General features: G+C 39.3%; 1 protein-coding gene across 1 annotated transcript in view; it reads left to right on the top strand.

Annotated features, from left to right (window-relative positions):
- The window catches only part of ROS1 (ROS proto-oncogene 1, receptor tyrosine kinase), a 245,980-nt gene that overhangs the window by 136,919 nt on the left and 88,894 nt on the right, over positions 1-20,167 (top strand). The window contains exons 26-35 of the mRNA XM_075200923.1: positions 1,098-1,345; positions 1,854-1,998; positions 2,606-2,838; positions 2,929-3,102; positions 3,665-3,836; positions 5,667-5,784; positions 7,205-7,389; positions 14,213-14,296; positions 14,386-14,521; positions 16,961-17,123. Coding sequence (XP_075057024.1) covers positions 1,098-1,345; positions 1,854-1,998; positions 2,606-2,838; positions 2,929-3,102; positions 3,665-3,836; positions 5,667-5,784; positions 7,205-7,389; positions 14,213-14,296; positions 14,386-14,521; positions 16,961-17,123 — 1,658 coding nt within the window. The remainder of the gene's footprint in view (positions 1-1,097; positions 1,346-1,853; positions 1,999-2,605; positions 2,839-2,928; positions 3,103-3,664; positions 3,837-5,666; positions 5,785-7,204; positions 7,390-14,212; positions 14,297-14,385; positions 14,522-16,960; positions 17,124-20,167) is intronic.

The raw sequence follows: 20,167 nt of genomic DNA, 5'->3' as shown, positions 1-20,167 counted from the left end.
GGTCCAAAAAGTTCATAGCACTTTATTGGTAGAAAAGCTGAAACTTTGGTCACTTGGAGGATTTGCTCACTTCGCATCCACTGCGCGTTGTTGTTGCTATGACAGAAATATATTAATGCATTTGTTACTGTAGCTTTCCCCAATCACATTTATAATTATTGTATATTGAGATTAAGATTATGAGGATCATGTAGAGTTGGACACAAACTGCGTTTTCAGTGTATAATGCACTTTTTTACTTCTGTGCATGCCCACTAAGCACTAGTTATGTTTGCAGACAGATGTGCATGTTGCGCACATTGCCGCTTGTGGCTCCTTATGATTCAAATTTGGAATAGGGAAAGGAGGGAAGTGTAACGGTGTGTTGGAGCAAATGTGACTTATGTAGACTGAGACTCAGATGCATTTGCGCCTGTGAGGAGACGGGAAATTTCCAGGCATTTAATCAATGGTGTCAGTTATGCAGGCCCTAAATCCTTACAAAAATTGTGACATTATTTATAAATACACATATAAGGTCTGATTAAGGAACGTAAATGCATTCAGTTCAACCTCGAACTCAAAAGGACATTTCCGACAGCCTACAATTTTATGGGTAGAATGGGGGAGGCAAGGGGCATATGCATGTAGTCAATGTACTGTACGGGCATGCCAATGCTGAATGCACGTACATCCATCTGATTGAAGTTCTGGGCATCTGCTTGCTTGAACATGTTTACAATCAAGAACAACTGTAAAAATGCATTTTTTTGTGCAGTAGATATTAATAACATCCTGATAAATGTATGTCATGGAGAGAGAAAAACTGAAAAAAATCCTCCTTGTTTTATTTATTTTTTATTTATTTATATTACTAACAAGTGTTAATGTATTTAATAATATTTTTTTAATCTGTGAATTCTGATGGAACTTTATATATACATCTGCATTGTGCACTGTGTTGTCTGTCTGTATACGGCAAGTTCCGTATAGGCAGAGTGTACTTAGACCTGTATCAAACTAGAGATAATTCTTAAGATCTGTGTACCTGCTTGCGTTTTCATTTTAGAATTTGCGTTGTCAATGAATCAAGCTCATAGTGAAAGATCTATTTTAAGCCTTTGTTAAATGTTTGTTTTCTTTTGCAGACAAAAGATGTCTGATTTTGGCTTCCAACAGCTCTAAGCCAGTTTTGCTAAGTACAACAAATACAAGCTTTACATTGCAGCTGCCTCCCGTTAAGAGTGAGCTAACTTGCCCATTTATAATGAGCAGCACTCCAACATACATAGTCACATACAGGACGCTCACTAATGGTGACCGTGCTGTTCCAACCTATTCCACAGAAGTTCCCAGCACAACATTGGTAAGATGGGTTCAGTTTTCTATTTACTTTCTACAGTATTTATTACTAATAAATGTATTCTGCTCATTTAATTGAAAGCGAAGTAGAAAATAAAAGGGAATTTAAAAAGTCACAAAAGCCCATTTATGTGACTATTATGACTAAATGCGCCTCTTATATTAACTTTCTAAATAGGAGCAACTTTCATTATTTTCACTATAACACTGCTTTGCTAACATAGGTTTGCGGGTAGAGAATGTACAGTTTACAACAATAGTAGAATGACTTGCGAATATTATTTACTTAACATCTTCATCAAAATATTGTAAAAGTATTACATTCCATTTTATTTTTTCAGAAAATCTTTATTTTAGAGCTGAATATAGATAGTTACCATTACATTTAAAAAACTCTTATTATTTAAGCAAACAGAGTTGGTATTGAAATATTAGAGGAGCCTTGATTACATATCATTGCCATGGATATACTGCTAATGTATTTTTCTCCATATTAAATTATGTCATTATAGGAATTTCAGGACAATATAGCACTCATCCCTGGGTTACAGCCCTTCTCCAACTATGATCTTGAAGTCAATATGAGAAATTATTATTCATTTCTGCTTGATGTACATCCATTAGGAAGTTTTATCACTGCAAAAACAGATTATGGAGGTAAGTAAAACATATTACTGAAATCTTTATATTGTTATTAGAGCAAATAGCTTCACTGTTGTTCTGTCAGATGCAGGTACTCAGGTACCATTTAACAATTCGAGAGAAATTGCCCGTCATTCAGAAGACTGAGAGATTTTGTAGACTAAAGTATTTAATAAAAATCAGATAGACAACAGATTGCATGTATGTGCTATTTAGAGATAGCTAAAGAAAGAAAATGTATTGAACACAAGATTGAATGACTTGAATGTGTTAAAGTATGACAATGGGCACAGACTGCGTCTGTATGGGTGTAACAGGAATAGCAATACTTCTGGGATTTAAACATATCCCAGTGTCACCAGTGTATCAAGTATGGAACTCCACCCATTTAATATCCAGCCTACATTTGTTCGGTCAGTAAAGGACTGTAGATGTACAGGACATGTGGAGGCTGACACAACTTGTGCAGAGTATTAGATGGATTAGTCAGTCAACGAATAATACAGTTGTATGCAACAATAGAGGATAAAGGCATATAAGAACACACAAACATCTTGCATTTACCGTAACATTATACATATCACTTTTGTCTGCGTCTCTAAAGTAAGGTTTGTTTACTTAGTTCCAGAGGCTGCAGCTATCGTAGAGGTAAAGGTTTTGGCAGACTCTGTAGTGAGTATAAAATGGACAGAGCCAACCAAGCCAAATGGACCTCTTGTGTCTATTCGATATCAAATCCAAGCCAACAATTTACCCCCAAACCCTATTTCTCCATGGAGGAAAAGTGAATTTCCAGATGAACAGCTTTTGCTGTCCTTAAATAATCTTCAAGGTGGAACTGAATATGAGTTTAAGGTACAGTAAGTTCATTTTGATTACCTGTATATCACTCTGGTTGAAGTATTTTATATTATAGTAACCTGTAACATTTGTTGGATGACCCAGGTCCTTGCATTTCACCCAGATGAAGATTGGTACACTCCAAGCACCGTGGTTTATAACAGAACATTTAATGCACCAGCTCCTCCACATAATATAGTTCCAGGTAATACTAGTTTGGTATTAGAATGGAGAGCTGCAGAGGAGTCTATAATACAGTTCTGGTTTGAACTAAAACAGGTAAACTTACTATATTTATTTCTATACATTATCTAGTACTGAAATGTCAGGTTCTTGGGGCCCGGTAGTGGTAATGATGGTGGTTGGAGATGAGGCTCCAGTCCTATCCGCTCATTAATGGAACTGGAAAAATTGTCAATAGTTCACTTGACATAATGCTTATGCCCCAATGACCAAGTAGCAAAAAGGAACATGCAAAGAAACTCTATGCTGTCCTAGACACATGCCTAGTCTAATTATATGGTAGCTACAGCCCTGCATGTAAGAGATATTCCAAGCATTTTATAGCTGTGAGATATTGGACTTTTTTAAATGCCCAATTATTTGTCACGTAGAAATATGCTTGCAGTATTTGCCCTAAAAAAACAAAACAGTACAATAATTTCAAGTTCCTGGTTGCCGACCCTATGGCTACTTAGAGATGTGTGTTTCTTGAGCATTTAGTCTCATATTTGAGCCTTATCTGGAAAATGATATATAGCGTGCATCTTTGGTTTGTATCATATTCAGTCATTTTGCAATCCCATGATTTTTTCTTTTCCTCTGTGTTTTTGCTGAACAGTTATCAAAAAGCAATTGGTATGAACCAATAAACACATCATGCACAAATAGATCTGTGTACTCCTGCATGCTTACAGGAGTTGTGCCAAATACTAACTATCACGTACAAGTCGTTGTTGTGTTTATGTCGGGAGTTCACAGTCGCTCCGAGCCTGCAAACTTCAGGACATCAGGTTTGGGATCCTTAATTTATAGTTGTTTGCATAAGTGGACCCACATATTTTACTTACATTCCATTGTGGTGAAAACTTCCATATATCATAGTTTACCCAGCACTGTCCCCCTTTTCTCCACCCAAAATGTTTAACTGACAATACTTGTTTTTTCCGCAGTTCAGACTCCTGATAACAGAAAAATACTAAGAATTGATCCCTATAACTGTTTTAAGTTATTTTAATCCTTAAAAAACAAGTACGGGTGGAAACTCAGGAAATTTTAGCTCACATGGGCGTCCCAGATTTTCTAAACACAAAAAAATAACCCAAAGCTAATCAAAGGAAAACATATTATGAGGTTCTGATAAACAACAAATATTTTTTTTTATTTCTAGCACATGAATCATTTGACATTTCTCTGGTCCATACTATTTGACTTATTTACTTTATTGCTAGGTGACACTTTGGTATCTGTCTAAAACACCCCATTTCCTTATTCCAGGCAACCAAATAAACTGCAGTGTAGACTTCAGGGTAACTCCCAATTTACACTCTATGCATAATAAATATGCCAATTACATAGGGTAGCGCCTCTCAATTACCATATAACTCAAATATACAGTCATGGCCAAAAGTTTTGAGAATAACACAAATATTGGTTTTCACAAAGTTTGCTGCCTCAGTGTTTTTAGACCTTTTTGTCAGATGTTGCTATGGTATACTGAAGTAAAATTACAAGCATTTCATAAGTGTCAAAGGCTTTTATTGACAATTACATTAAGTTTATGCAAAGAGTCAATATTTTCAGTGTTGACTCTTCTTTTTGAAGACCTCTGCAATTTGCACTGGCATGCTGTCAATCAACTTCTGGGCCACATACTGACTGATGGCTGCCCATAATTGCTTAATGAATGCTTGGAGTTTGTCAGAATTTGTGAGTTTTGGTTTGTATACCCGTCTCTTGAGGACTGACCACAAGTTCTCAATGGGATTAAGGTCTGGAGAGTTTCCTGGCCATGGACCCAAAATTTCAATGTTCTGATCCCCACGCCACTTATGGCAAGGTGCTCCATCATGCTGGAAAAGGCATTGTTCGTCACTAAACTGTTCTTGGATGGTTGGGAGAAGTTGCTCTTGGAGGATGTTCTGGTTCCATTCTTTATTCATGGTCGATCCTCAAGAGGCGGATGGATAAAGAAAAACTTATAAATTCTGACAAACTCCAAGCATTGATTAGGCAAGAATGGGCAGCCACCTGTCAGTATGTGGCCAGACGTTGATTGACAGCATTCCAGGGCGAATTGCAGAGGTATTCAAAGATAAGGGTCAATACTACAAATATTGGCTCTTTGCATAAACGTAATGTAATTGTCAATAAAAGCCTTTGACACTTATGAAATGCTTGTAATTTTACTTCAGTATTCCATAGCAACATCTGACAAAAAGGTCTAAACACACTGAAGCAGCAGGCTTTGTGAAAACCAATATTTGTGTCATTTTCAAAACTTTTGGCCATGACTGTACATGACAACACTTCTGTTGCTGGTGTTTTTGTTTGTAGACAAAGATAGAACAGAGAATATGGAAAGGTACAGAGATTGTCAAGCACTTCATATCCATGAAATATGAAAAGTAATCCAACATGCCCTTGCAGCTAACAAATATTTATTATGTAGCAAGGCGCAATCAAAATGTCTTTTGACAATAAATGTTCTAAACAAAATAAAACCTTTTGTTTTATATAAATAGGAGCACTCATAATGCTTCTATGTTGTCAGTTTAATAGCCACACATTTCTATTATTTAAACAATTATGTGAACCACAATGTTTTATCTATTGTGTTTTAGTTGGAGTTCCAAGTAAACCAGGAACGCCACAGAATGTACCTGGAGATGAAAATACCATCCAGTGGAAAACTGCTGAAGATAATGGTAGTAACCTCCTTTATAATATACTACAGTATAGGTAAGTACAGCACTATGCACTCCTATATAGAATATGTCAGCATCTCCTAATATGTATTTCTTGCTCAGCACAGTACTATGAACATGTAAAAATGTGCCCCTGTAATACTTTCTATATGCCCCTGTATAATCACTCTGCTCCTGCTTTTGTAGAATTGCTGGAAAAAATGTCACTTCAAAGTCATGCATACTACCTTAGCATAGCCCCTTCATTACGTTCATTTTTTAAAAACTGTCTCCTAAATTACTTTGTGCTCCGTACTCATTTATACCATCATTTTTGAGAGTGAGGGGCATTAGGAATGTCTTTATTACACGTGTCAACTTTTTGTTTGAATATCGTTTACATGGGTATTTGTGTATATAAAAAGACATTCAAATGCACCAGAATGGTTCAAAAGCCGCCCATTTAAAATATAGGATGACACTCAATTAAACCCGACACATATAGACCACCTGTAAAAGAAAGCAAACATTCCCTTTGCAGGAAGAAAGAGGTTCTGCAGCCAGCCACTAACCGGTGTCTTTATTCCTTCAATGATTTTAAAATATGTTGTTCCATAGCAAAAAAAATATATTGTTCTTTCATGTAGCTCCATGCTAGGAATTCCCTCATCTTCTCCGTTCCTCCTATCAGCAGATATAGTTATAGATATAGTATAGTTACTAACATCACAAATCAACACATGCTCTCTGGGAGCAGTTTTGCACTTTTCTGAAAGATCCTTAGTGATTTACATGTATTACACTTACACTTAATGTTCCTGTATTTTTGATTTATGCAACAAAATCGATGTACGCCAAGCTCTAAATAAGACCCCATGGGCCTAATGCAGCGTTGAACGGGTCATACACCACAAAATGCGTCCAGCTCTGCATCTGTGGCATAGGCACTATATTTACAGCAGGTGTACTGACACCGACATGCACATGCACAGAACCAGGTCGAGCTTTGTAAACATTTGTTTTCATAGTAAAACACATATTCACTATAATACTATTATATTATAGCAGAAATAACCATCCTTCTCGCTTACATATGAAAGTAGCAAAAAACATTTTTTAAAAGATGCACACAAAATATATACTTCACAAATGGGCAGAAGTTCAACTCTGCAACAGTGCGTTTGTCAAAACTCTCAATTCTTTAATTGTGATTGCATAAAATATATTTAGAAAACATTTTTTCAGCCCCCTATAAATATTTTTGGGATAGTTATATGCGAAATCTATTATTGTGTTTGTATCTGGGGGAGGCAAAGCCGTAACTAGAAATTCTAGCGGGAGCCATGACTTTTTAAAGGAAAGTAGTGAAAAGTGGTACTCCAATCAAAGTTTAGCATATCCTGTGCACCAAGTGTGACTTTAAGGCTCAGGGCCAATAAGTATATAGACCTTTACTCTGAAGTATTTCTCTTTAGGAAGGTGGTTGATGATGGAAGGCAGCTACCGTCATGGCAAATGGCATATAATAGCTCCTGTGGTGACATTTGTGTATGGAAGTCTAAGGCCATGGAAGGAACATACCAGTTTAGAGCAGCAGCTGCAAACATTATAGGTCTTGGAGATTACAGTAACATTAGTACAAATATTCTGTTACAAAAAGGTAAGTGAATTTGTTAATAAAAGGCACATCACATTAACAGTCATGGGACGGAAGAAAATGGATTGTTTGTCTCTAAACAGTCTGAAAATAAATCTGCCTGTATGAGTTCTTTTCATATCTATTTGTGTTTTCTTTCCAATACTGTCATGTATTCTATCAGTAAACACTTTGAAAATAAGGTGCATAATGCAAATGGGTGGGGATTGTTTACTTAGTAGAAGTGCAAAATGTGATTCTGTTTCATAATTCCCAGCAACAACATGACATAATCAAACCAGCAAAAGTATGGAAGAATTGCTCACTTTGAACCTTTGATAATAAAATGAGATTAAAAGTTGTCTTTTTTTGAAACAATACTCTGTCTGGAAAAGAAGTATTGCTGTTCATGTAACATTTTACAGAATGTAACAAGTCCAGTAGTCCCTTCTGTACAAGATTAATGGCTTGATTAACCATGGACAGAGCCTAAAAGCACTGCTCATAAATACAGACACACCAGCTTATCTGCAGTTTTAAATTTAATCTCCTTATCTCAGGGAGACAGACTTTATCACAAGTCTTACCTATTCTACAGCATGTGGACAGATCTATTTATGTTAAGAGACACTTTTAAGATAATTTTCAACTACTCATGTGAATTAGAGAGCTGGGTGAAATTAAAGCAAAAAAAAAGGGAGTAACTTTGCACTTTGGCAAAACCATGTTCCATTGGAGGGGGAGGTAAATTTAAAATGTGGGTACAGATTTATATTTGGGGGACGGCATGTCCTAGATCAACTTTAAATTTCGGTGTAAGAATAAAGCTATCAAGTTTTTGTGTGCTACATGAAAAGCAAAATAATAAACTAATTTGCACCCAGGCGCGGGCTGGGAGAGGCGTGGCCGGGGGGCACAGAGGCGGCCGCATCACATAAAAAGGGATCCCCTGTCATGTGATGCGGCCGCCTGTGCGCTGACGTGGCCGCATCTGATGTCATCAGATGCAGCCGCGGTGGAAAGTATTGTATTTTGCATCCGGGGGGCGGCCGGCCAGCCTACCACCCGGCCCTAATAGCAACCTGACCGAGCGGCCCGCCCCTGTTTGCACCCCTTGCATTGAAACATGGTTGTTCAGGAGAAAATGTACTCCTTTTTTGCCTTGCTCTCCTCAATGACTCAGGCTCTATGATAAGATAGATCATAAGGTCTTTGATGGAGCACACATGCTTTGTTCAAGCCTCGCAACAGCTAGGATACGCAGCAACAAGATTGGATATATATTTTAATTGAGAATTTATTATTATTATTTTTATTATTATTAATAATATTAATAACAATAATTTCGTTATTTATAAGGCGACACAGATTCAGCAGTGCCAGATACAGAAGCAAGTAACAAATAGATGAGGTAATACACATAAGTAGCTCAGGTGAGTGTGAGCATTGCTTTGAGGAATCACACAGAGTGCAGCAAAAGACATAATAGGATGTACGAGGGAGTCACAGAGAAAACAGACATGGGACTATAGGTAGAGAGGTCCCTGTTACATTCTAGAGGGAGGGGTGGTGAGAGATTGTAGGACTAACTGGAAGAAAAGGGAGAAGGCAGGCGAGGAAAATGAGGTGAAGAGGAGGTGATGTATAGAATGGTCAGTCGGTGATAGGCAAGCTTGAAAAGTTAGTTTTGAGTGAGTGTTTGAAGGATTGAAGGTCGAGTGAGGCTGGGTAGGTAGTTTCAAAGAATGGTGGCAGCATGGCAGAAGTCTTGGATGCAAGCATGTGAGGATGTATTGAGAGGTGACTTGAATCAGAGGTCAGAGGCAGAGTGAAGTGTCCAGGTATAGGTATGTATCTCAAGACAAGGTCAGAGATGTAAGGGGGAGAAGTGTTGGTAATGGCTTTGTAAATGAGGGTAAGCAGCTTGAACGGAATTCTAAAATGGATAGGGAGTCAATGAAGAGATGTCACATGCCAGCCTTCTGGGACCACAACTCGAGGATCGGTGCTCCTGGTCTCACCCTGATTCCTCCTATCTTGCATGCCGTCCTGTAAGTGGCAATCTGTACCTGTGCAAACCACCTCACCTGTTTTACCTGACCTATCTTTTCATTGGTTGGCACTCCTTTATAAGGCTCCTCCCCTCACCTTTCAGTGCTGGTTCTTTGAGTCTACACCTGGCCTGGAAGCAGTTCCCTTCTCCTTGTTGTGATCAACGCCCGCTACCTAGCTTGTATGCACCGCTGACCTCCACTGATCCGTTCCACTCCCAAGTGGTAATAGCTGTGGTTCATTGTCTGCTTTATAACTTGTGCACCGCTGATCTCTGCTTACCTGTTCCACTCGTTAGTGGTAATCGCTGTGATCAACACCCACTACCTATCCTGTTTGCACCGCTGAGCTCCACTGATTCGTTCAACTGATCCGTTCCACTCTCAAGTGGTAAAAGCTGTGGTTCATCGCCTGCTGTACATCCTGTGCACTGCTGATCTCTGCTTACATGTCCCACTCAGTAGTATTCGCTGTGATCAACGACTGCTACCTATCATGTATGCACCGCTGACCTCTGCTGATTCATTCCACTCACAAGTGGTAATAGCTGTGGTTCATCACCTGCTGTATCTCATGTGTACCACTGATCTCTGCTACCTGTTCCACTCATTAGTGGTAATTGCTGTGATCAACGCCCACTATCTACCCTGTACGCACTGCTGATCTTCGCTGGTCCCTTCCACTCCCCAGTGGTAATAGCTGTGGTTCATCGTCTGCTGCATATCTTGTGCTCCGCTGATCTCTGCTTACCTGCTCCACTTGTGGATGGCATTATTCTGGATCATCACCTCCTCCTCTCCAGTGTACTGCTATAGACTCCAGTTCTCTACCTTTCCTAGGGTCTCATCCCTCGGACTCATCTCATCCTACCTCTGGTAGGATGGTAGCTATTGGGTAGTCCCCTCACCTCTCAAGTTACTTCTCTGTCCTGTCTCTCTGGGAACTTCCCTAGGGGGCCGCGACCTGCAGGGTGGAAGCCACTAAGCCCAAATCTCCTTGCGGGAATCCCTGGTGAATACCTTCTGCTCTGTTAGACTCCCCACCTCTGGGTGGAGTTAAGCCAATCCCAGACAAGATCACAGGATCCCACTCATCCCTCATGGGTCACTTGACAAGAGATATACTTAGAGGAGTAGAAGGTCAGAAAGGTGTTAGTCAGGAAGGCCAGTGTGAAGGAGGTTGCAATAGTTGAGATGAGAAATGAGGAGTAAATGGACCAGGATTTTGGTTGCTTCCTGAGAGGAAGGGATGGATTTTCATGATGTTATGGAGGAGGAAGTGGTAGGATTTGTTGAAAGACTGGATATGAGGGGTAAAGCTGAGGGCTGAGTCAAAGATGACACCAAGGCAGCGAACTTGAGTGAGAGGAGAGAGAGTGATGTTGTCAACCTAGAGGGAGATATTGGGAAGGATAGCAACATTGACAGAAAGAAAGTTGATGAGCTCAGATTTGGAGATGTGACATCCAAATAGTTATAGCAGAGAGACAACTAGATACTTGGGTTAGGAAGGCAGGAGAGAGGACGCGGAGGAAAGATAGATTTAAAAGTCATCAGGGTAGAGGTGGTATTGGAGGGCAAATGATTGAACAAGTTCACAATTTCACAGAGAGAGGAGGTGTAGAGACAAGAGCAGAGGGCCAAGGACAAAGCCTTGGGGCTCCAATAGAAAGAGGAAGGGGGGAAAGTTGAAAGCAGAGATGCTAAAAGAGCGGCCAGAGAGGTGTGAGGTAAACCAGGAAACAGCTGTTTTGTGAAGACCTAGGGAGTGAAGAGTGGTGAGTAGAAGATGATCAACAATGTCAAAAGCAGAAGGGAGGCCAAGGATTATGAGAAGGGAGAAGTGACCTTTGGACTTAGCTGAGAGTAAGTCGTTTGTTACTTTGGTGAGAGCAGTTTCAGTTGAGTGAAGGGGATGGAACCAGACTGGAGAGATTTAAGGAGTGAGTGGGAAGAGAGAAAGTGAGTCAGACGATTGAAGACATTTGAGAGTTTTAGAAGTAAAAGAAGCAGAGAACCGGGGCGATAGTTGCAGAGAGAGAAAACGGGTCAAGGAAGAGCTTCTTGAGAATAGGACAGATGAGAGCATACTTGAAGGCAGAAGGGAAGATACCAGAGGAGAGAGAGGTTAAATAGGTGAGCAAGGTGACAAAAGGCATTGGGAGAGAAGGAGCAGAGGAACTTGGAAGGGACAGGGTCAAGAGGACAGGTTGTGGAAGAAGAGGAGGAGAGAAGAGTGAGGACCTCAGGCACAGTTACAGGGGTATAGGAGCCAAGGGTGGCAGAGTGAGTTATATAGAGGATGGATGGGAGGAGGCAAGTCTGACGACAACAGATATAATTGTGGATAGAGTAAATTTTGAAATAGGTGGCAATGACGAGTGATGATGAAAAAGGGGGAGGAGGTGGGGAAATAAACAGTAGAAAATTAATGGTAGCAGAGGCGTCAGGATTTATTGGACAGGGAGGAGATGAGGGATGTTGAATAGGTTTATTTTACAAGAGAGAGGGCAGAATAGTAGGAGAAAAGATGAATTCCTATTCTTTTGCTCCGCCTCTACTGCATGAGCCTGCCAGAGTTTCTGAAGTATTGGTATTTTTTTCTTTTTGTTTATTGTTCTGTACTGTCTCTCCCTGTATAGTCTACTGTTTGTTCTGTGTACAGCGCTGCGGGAATCTTGTGGCGCCTAACAAATAAACGATAATAATAAAAATAATTCAAAGTTGATGAAGTCAGCAATGGAGCAGGATTTCCTCAATTGGTGTTCAGAGGAGTGGAAGCTCTTTTGGTGGAGATGAGTAGAGTAAGAAGGCAGTGCCAGGGAGTGAGGAGGGGTTTGAGGGAGGACACAAAGATGGTGGGGTCTATGCTATTGATGAGGCACAGTGTGTGAGTGACTTTGGGTGGGGGAGGGGGAGCAAGGAGTAACGGAGAAGAAATTATGGTCAGAGATGGGAAAGACAGAATTGGAGAAGTTGTAGATGTCTCAGAGATGAGAGAACACTAGGTCCAGAGAGTGACCATCATGGTGGGTGGCACAAGTTGTCCATTGGGAGAGACCATAGAAGGAAGTCAGATTTAGGAGTTTGGAGGCAGGGGTAGTAATAGAAGAGTCAGTAGAGATGTTGAAACAACCAATATTAATAGTGGGAAGATCAGAGGAGAGGAAATGGGAAAGCTAGGCGGCAAAGTTATCAATAAATTGGGAGGAAAAGTCAGGGGGATGGTAGATGATAGCAACATTAAGGTGGAGAGGGGAGAAGAGGCGGATGGAGTGAACTTCAGGGGGAGAAAGATAGGGAGGGTTCAGGGGCAATAACACTGAAGATGTAGCTAGGAGACAATAGGACACCTACACCACCCCCTTTGTGGTCCCCAGGACAGAGAGTGTGGGTGAAGGAGAGTTTCCCATGGGAGAGTGCTACAGGGGAAGCAGTATTATAAGGGGAGATCCATGTTTCTGTAAGGGCCAGGAGACCAAAGAGATGAGAGAGGAAGATGTAATGAATGGAAGTGAGCTTGTTGCAGACAGATCTTGCATTCCAGAGTGCACAGAACAAGGAAAGGTAAGTTAGAGAATGGATTTGGAATAAGGTTTTTGGGATTGGATGTCCTGGGGGGACAGGATGATATGTGGTGAAGGGGGTTCCGACAGCAGATGGGGATGGGCTTGGACATATAGTATGGAGCAATGATGTGGGGGGGCCACGTGGGGGGATGGGTGTAAGTGTTGAATGGAGAGTAATAAGGTACAGGAGATGTAGTAATTGAGTCCTTGCAGTGTCATGAAATATGAGAGTGGGCCAGAGTCAATCAGTACAAATCCAGTTCAAACTCTAGTTTCAGTTCATCATGTTTCTGGTGACAGGCAGACACTTTTTTACGCAACTCTTAAAGATGTATAAAAAGTGGTAGAAACAAATTAGCACCTGGAGGACAAAGAAGGTTAAAGATTGGAAATAAGTTAATTAATGTTTTCTTGCAGAAACTAAGGGTAGGTACAATGTAAGTGGAATGTCATCATTTGGCATGTCATAATATGTATTTTTTCTTAGACACACTTTATATTGTATCCTAAATCTATATACAGAATAATAATAAAAATAATAATAATAATAATAATAATAATAATAATAATAATAATAGCATTTAGCAATAGGCACGGCACTTAAGAAACTATCGCCAAGTTAAATTTAAACAGAGGTCCTACTTTCAGCTCCAACTGCAGGATCTCAGTATATCTACTGCTGACTCCACCCTGCGGATCACATGACTTCCACACAAATGCTAAAATCCTTAACCTGACACTTCAGAAAAATGTTGCAAGAAAGAGTTTGAAAATCTTCCCTGGATCCCTTGCTTAGACATAGCAGATGGCCTATTTGCTTCAGTAGTACTAGGCAATGCCAAATGCTTACAAAGTTGATGTATGTCCTTGACTAGCAGAGTGGAAAACTAAAACCCTTAGAAGTCCATTGTGCTAAAGTGTAAACTTCACATTAAAGTCCAACCTCCTACCCCGCTAGTAGCACCCCCTTCAATCAAATAAACTTTTCACTTTTTCTACTAAAATAATGTTCTGTTTAGCCATATATATGACATATTAATAATGATAGTGTGGTAGCATGCCTAAAAGAGGACATCCTGCAAGAGAAGATATTTGTCTGTTTTGTCAGAGAGATATACCAGTATGACTACCACAGAGGGAAGGAGGGCTTTGGCAATAAGCATTTCCAACCACGTTCTTTAAATTATTTTATTTACTTGTTTAGCATTGACTTTTTTCTTTTTTCAGAAAACAGCTCTTCTAACACAATTGGGATCATTGTTGGTTCTATCTTAAGCATATTTCTTGTTCTGCTTCTGATGGCTATTTTTGGTATGTACGAGTACTGCAATTATCATCTTACAGCCATGGCTGGAATGCAGCTCGCAAAAGTTATCTTTCCAATTATTTTCTTTTCCTAGTCATGTATATGAGATTGAAGCACAAAGATAACCACAACAAAGAAAACGTAGATGTAATCCATGAAGACAAAGAGCTCACTAAACTCCGTGGATTGTCTAACACTGTCGGTTTGGCAAATGCCTGTTATGCTGTAGGGTAAATAATATACTTATACTCTGTAAGAAACACTTTCACATGTCAAGTTGTTCCCTCTCTGGATATATATGAATGACAGAAAGACATGTCTGATTCCTATATGAGCAACATAAAACTTAAGTGCATCATACACAAAATTTGGATTGTCCTTTCACATCATGTTAATAAAATATACTTTGCCTGCTAATGAATTACAGGACTATCTCACCACAACATACAGTTGACAATTGCCAATGTTATCTTCTCCAGTTTCTATTACAATCCCAGAACATTCTCTCTTCCATTCACCTCTTAAGACAACCCTTCATGTTCCCACACCCGCTTTAGAGTTTGCTTTATAGCATGCATTCCTAGCCTAAAAAATGGCCCATACTGTTTATGGTAGGTTCCTATGATCTGTTATTCAACCTCTTGTATACTGATATTTTAATATTAAAATAAATAATTATTAAAATCCTTAATTTCCAAACTGTAAGAGTTTAACAGAAATAATAATATATAATTGTAGAGAGAAAAGAGAATAAAATAAAATACGATTAGCTAAAAGTTTTAATATGGGTTATGGCCAGAAAATTGCTAAATTATGCACAAAGTATACTGTATATTAGAATATTATTATTTCCCTTCTTTTCCCTGAAATAAACCTTCTGCCTGCAGGTAACAGTAGTTAGGTTGTGGTCCAAATCTATTGAAAGGTGGTGCTAATCATTTAAAAAATGTAATTAATTGGGACCATCTAGCTTTGTTAAGTATAACGGCTCAAGGTGAGCAGAAGGAGGAACTTTTGTGAAGAGGCATATCACTTAGTTACAGAGAGAGAAGGTCTTCAGAGAGGAGATGTTACCAATTGAAGGAACTGTTTCCCTGGTGAAACACTCAATGTGGGAAAACTGATGTGTTCTACCAGGAGCAGCTCGGCTTTGAAGACATGTAACCCGGGGTTTACTAGGTTTTTGCAAAGGGGTAGTGGAAGTAGATCACTTGGATTAGTCTCAGTTGACAGTGTCTCCACCCAGGTCTTACAAGACCCACGTGCAGGATCAGGGGGTTGATTGAACCTTTCATGGGTTGACCTGGGGAAACGCTGCCTGTTTTTTTGCTTTATCCAAAAATACACATATGGCAGATATAAACAAGCCCAAAGCTTCTAATATGATACAAACTAATATGTAAGCAGGAAAAGGATGGTATATCAATGAGAGTGAGTGATGAAAATAAGAATTTCAGACTCTGCAACACAATCAGGCCCGGCGCTCCCATTAGGCAAGGTTAGGCACTTGCCTAGGGTGCCGGGCTCTGGAGGGCGCCTGGAGGGCGCCACAGATTAAAAATTTCTTTACAACTGTGCGGCAACCACTGACCATACCTTTCACGGACGCCGCACAGCTTCAGATACATCCACAGGGAGGGGGGGAGGGACTATTGATCATCACCACCGCCGCCTCTCTGCTCCGTCTCCTCCCCTCCACTCACTGACTGTCGGGCCGTGACATCATCATCACGGCCCGTCAGTGTCAGTGAGTGGAGGGGAACAGACGGAGCAGAGAGGAGGCAAGTTAAGGTAAGAAAAGACGAGGGGGGGCGTCGATTTTGAAAATGGGGCGGGGGCGCCGATTTTGAAAATGTGCCTAGGGCGCCAAGGACCCTAGCACCGGCCCTGAACACAATATAGCAATAATGAAGGTTAGTACTGGTGCCAGTAGTACATGTAAAAGTAGATCAGGTCTTCTGCCACTTACAGTCCACCTATGCTATGCTCTTGTGGACATCCAGACCTGACCAACAGCAAATTTATGTGGTATATATTTTCCAAACAGTAATTTAGTTTACATATGCTACACACACACTGCTACATACACTGCTAACTCCCCATAAGCAAAGCCTCTCAATAGTTTGATGAAGTGCACACTGTTGCGGCTCACTGTAGATATTGATGCTAGCGTGTGAAGCTATATGGAAGTGCTAGGGTGCTTTGGCCAATAAGGAACCTTTTGTTGTCCACGATTGGGCAAAGCAAATCTGGGTTATATAGATAAAAAGACCTGAGTCATAGCTAGGTGGATAAACTTATCATAATATAACCTGTTTATTTAGCTTCTGTATGGGAAGGACTTCAGTTGTGCTCTTTTGTTACTATGAAAAGAAATGAAAGACGTAAAGAAAACTTCTTAATAATGACTTGTAATTTTGTTGTCCATCCATCCAAGGAATACAGTGTGTTTGATATTGAACTTTAATTCTGGGTAAAATTACTTATACACATCTTACTTCCTGAGCTTGTAGATGGTTTTGGTGTTATTGTGGTGTGTGGATATTTTGTCTCCTTGACATTGACAAGCCACATCTATTCTAAAACGGCAGATCCCACCAACAAAGGATTTATTCATTTTAAATGGCAAAAGTCAGTAGCGTCAGTTTTATCAGTGCTTATTTTTACAGTACTCTTCCAACAAAAACTGAAATGGAAAACCTGCCGAGTTTTCCTCGGGAGAATTTATCCCTCTGTGTTTTCTTGGGAAGTGGAGCCTTTGGAGAAGTGTATGAAGGAATTGCTAAGGAAATTCTAGGGCCTGGAACTGGAACAAGGAACGTGGCTGTGAAGGTATTATATTCTGTAATCTCAGGGACTGTGTGTAGGTTTGCACTACCTAGACAATGAATTCTTAATTTTACATTGCATTAATATGCAAATAGGGCAAGGTAAATGTGTAGCTAAATGTGAAACATAATGAAGCGACTGAAAGAAGATAAATGCCTCTGTGGGTTTGTCACTGACATCCAATCTGGTGCTATGTGTCTTGTCAAGACATTGTAAAAACTGGTAGTTCTTTAAAATCTTTAGCTCTAGAATTAGCTATACTGCATTATTGTCAAATTTGTCTGTTATAGCTTGTAACACTTGTTTAACATGCCTGCTGATACATTGTTACAGATAAAAGTCTCTTTTTTTTATTAAACATATTGTTTTACCAGATTACTGAGATTAAGAGTAATATGAGGGCCGTACCATGTGGCCCTGAAGTGTATCAGGTTGCCCATCGCTGACATATGCTGTATGAATGTCTTTCTCTGGAAAAGTCTATAAATTATACTGCTCTACATGAGCCATAGCTAGTAACTGTACACTACCAGAAATATCCATGCAAATGCTTTTCTACATATTTTAAACTTTATTTCTGGCTTTGTTGGGGGTGCTGGCCACCTGTACTATCCCCTCCTGCCTTTCCACCTCCATGATTGCCAATGCTTATAGTAATAATTATCATCATCACCATTTATTTATATAGCGCCACTGATTCCGCAGCACTGTACAGAGAACTCATTCACATCAGTCCCTGCCCCATTGGAGCTTACATTCCAAATTCCCTAACATACACACAGACAGAGAAAGAGACTAGGGTCAATTTTGATAGCAGCCAATTAACCTACTAGTATGTTTTTGGAAGTATGTTTTTGGAGTGTGGGAGGAAACCAGAGCATGCGGAGGAAACCCATGCAAACACGGGGAGAACATACAAACTCCACACAGATAAGGCCTTGGTTGGGAATTGAACTCATGACCCCAGTGCTGTGAGGCAGAAGTGCTAACCACTAAGCCACCGTGCTGCCCAATAATACCTGTCTCCATTTCTCAGGAGGGGTTAAATTGAAGTACTTGTTTATTAATCTACCTGCTAACCAACAATTTATTCAGCAAATTGTCACAATGTGCTTCTGAGCCCTCTGTCTCTGTCATTGGAGACAATATGAAGGTATTAAAATAATGTGGGAGAGGAACAGCAAGTGCAATTAAATGTCTCCCAGCAGAGGCCTAATGTATAGGAAAATGATAGTTTGGTATGTCTGTTCTCTAAGAGCTCTCCTTAGTAAATGCTTTCCTAATATTTATCTTGAGTATTCATTAAAGTCTTTCATTTCTATAATACTACTTTTATAAATGTCTTGTAGATGTGGAAAACACAGAGGTCAGGATAACTTTTTCCAGATAGAACTGAATGTTGCTGGCTCATCTGAAAGTAGCTTAGAGAGATTAGCTATGCATTCTTAAATAAGTAGACATATTGCAAGTGTCATGGATATTAAATGTTGGAAGGGATACACTAGTCACAAGTAAATACTATTTCCCTATAAAAATGGGATAAATGTACTAATATTTTATTTAATCCCCTGTTTTCTGTGATGTAACGATCAATTCAATTTACTCTTAATTTGTGATATGCAGCTGAACTGTTAACTTGGATCCATCATTTCTAGCGATGTCCCCAGCCAGTGTCAAGTTTTCTTAAAGAGCAAGTAAAGCCCCTATTTGAAGCTAATATATAGCAAAGGTTGTTTATTACTGAGATGAATAATATACATTAAATACCATGAGTGTTTACGCTTATCTAGATAGGTTCTCATGTTACGAGGCAGGCAGAGAGTAGCTGACAGACTGGCAGACTTGCTTTACAAGAATGCTTTTGTGGTTTGGTTGATTGAGAGGGGCCCAGCCAGTGATGTCTTGGCATGTCAATCACTTCAATCTCAGCTTTTTGACGTGCTTAGGACACTGTCATAAAGAGATGTGATGAGCTTCAACAGTCTGTAAGGAGGAAGGGACATAAAACTTTTTTAGAGCTGCAGTGGGATTTCAGGGTAAAACTGAGCAATATATTTTACCTTGGTTCATATTTTAACATTTCAATATTGTGCTTTAGTGGTCTTTAAATGTGGCAAATTTACTGCAAATTAGCAGCTGCTCCACTGGATTTTCTTATTCCCGAAAATAGAATTTTAGTTTAAATGTAATGAAAAAAAACTGACTTGGTATGACAATCATCAATATGAAAAAAAAAGATCTCTACAGCCTGAGGCATATTGTTTTCCAAGAGTATCCTTTACATGCTGACACATTTGTTACATACATGCAATGAAATAATATTATATAGGAGAGAATATAATAGATAAATGACAAAATAATGATGCTACAGCCGTCTTGTTTTTGAATGTCTTGCATAGCTCCATAGAAGTGTATTTTAGAGGTGGCAGCAGTTTGCAATTGCCACGTGCAATTTTGCTGTTGTTTTTGTGTTGAATTAATTTTATTTAGTACAGAAGTATGTCGTACTATTTGAATAACTGTACAGTGTTTTGTATTTTTTTTTAAAAAACTTGAAATTTAAGTTTGAAATTTCATCTTTAACTTTGGACACGTAAGGCCTGATTCATTAAGGAAAATGAGTACATTTTCTCCTGGACAAAGCCATGTTACACTGCAACGGGTACACATTAGTTTATTATTTTGCACATAAGTTAAATACTGGCTGTTTTTTCATGTAGCACACAAATACTTGATAGCTTTATTTGTACACTGAAATTTAAAGTTGATCAAGAACATGCCTTACCCCAACTATAAATCTGCCATCACGTTTTAAATTTCCTCTCCAATGCAACATGGTCTTGCCAAGGTGCAGTGTTACTCATTTTTTTGTTTTACTTTCCTTAATGAATAAGGCCCATAATATCTCAATTTGAATGGCAATATTCAAATCATTTAATTGTTCACTAGTCAAGTTGTATAATGTAAATCTATCACCATTAGCTCTAGTCTTAATGTGTATTTATGTTTGTATGTACAGCATTATATATACATTACTTTTACCTACA

This window comes from Mixophyes fleayi, chromosome 3, assembly GCF_038048845.1.
Source record: "Mixophyes fleayi isolate aMixFle1 chromosome 3, aMixFle1.hap1, whole genome shotgun sequence".
NCBI classification, from domain to species: Eukaryota; Metazoa; Chordata; class Amphibia; order Anura; family Limnodynastidae; genus Mixophyes; species Mixophyes fleayi.
The sequence above is the reverse complement of the archived record's forward strand: the minus strand, read 5'-3'. Positions and strand labels throughout refer to the sequence as shown.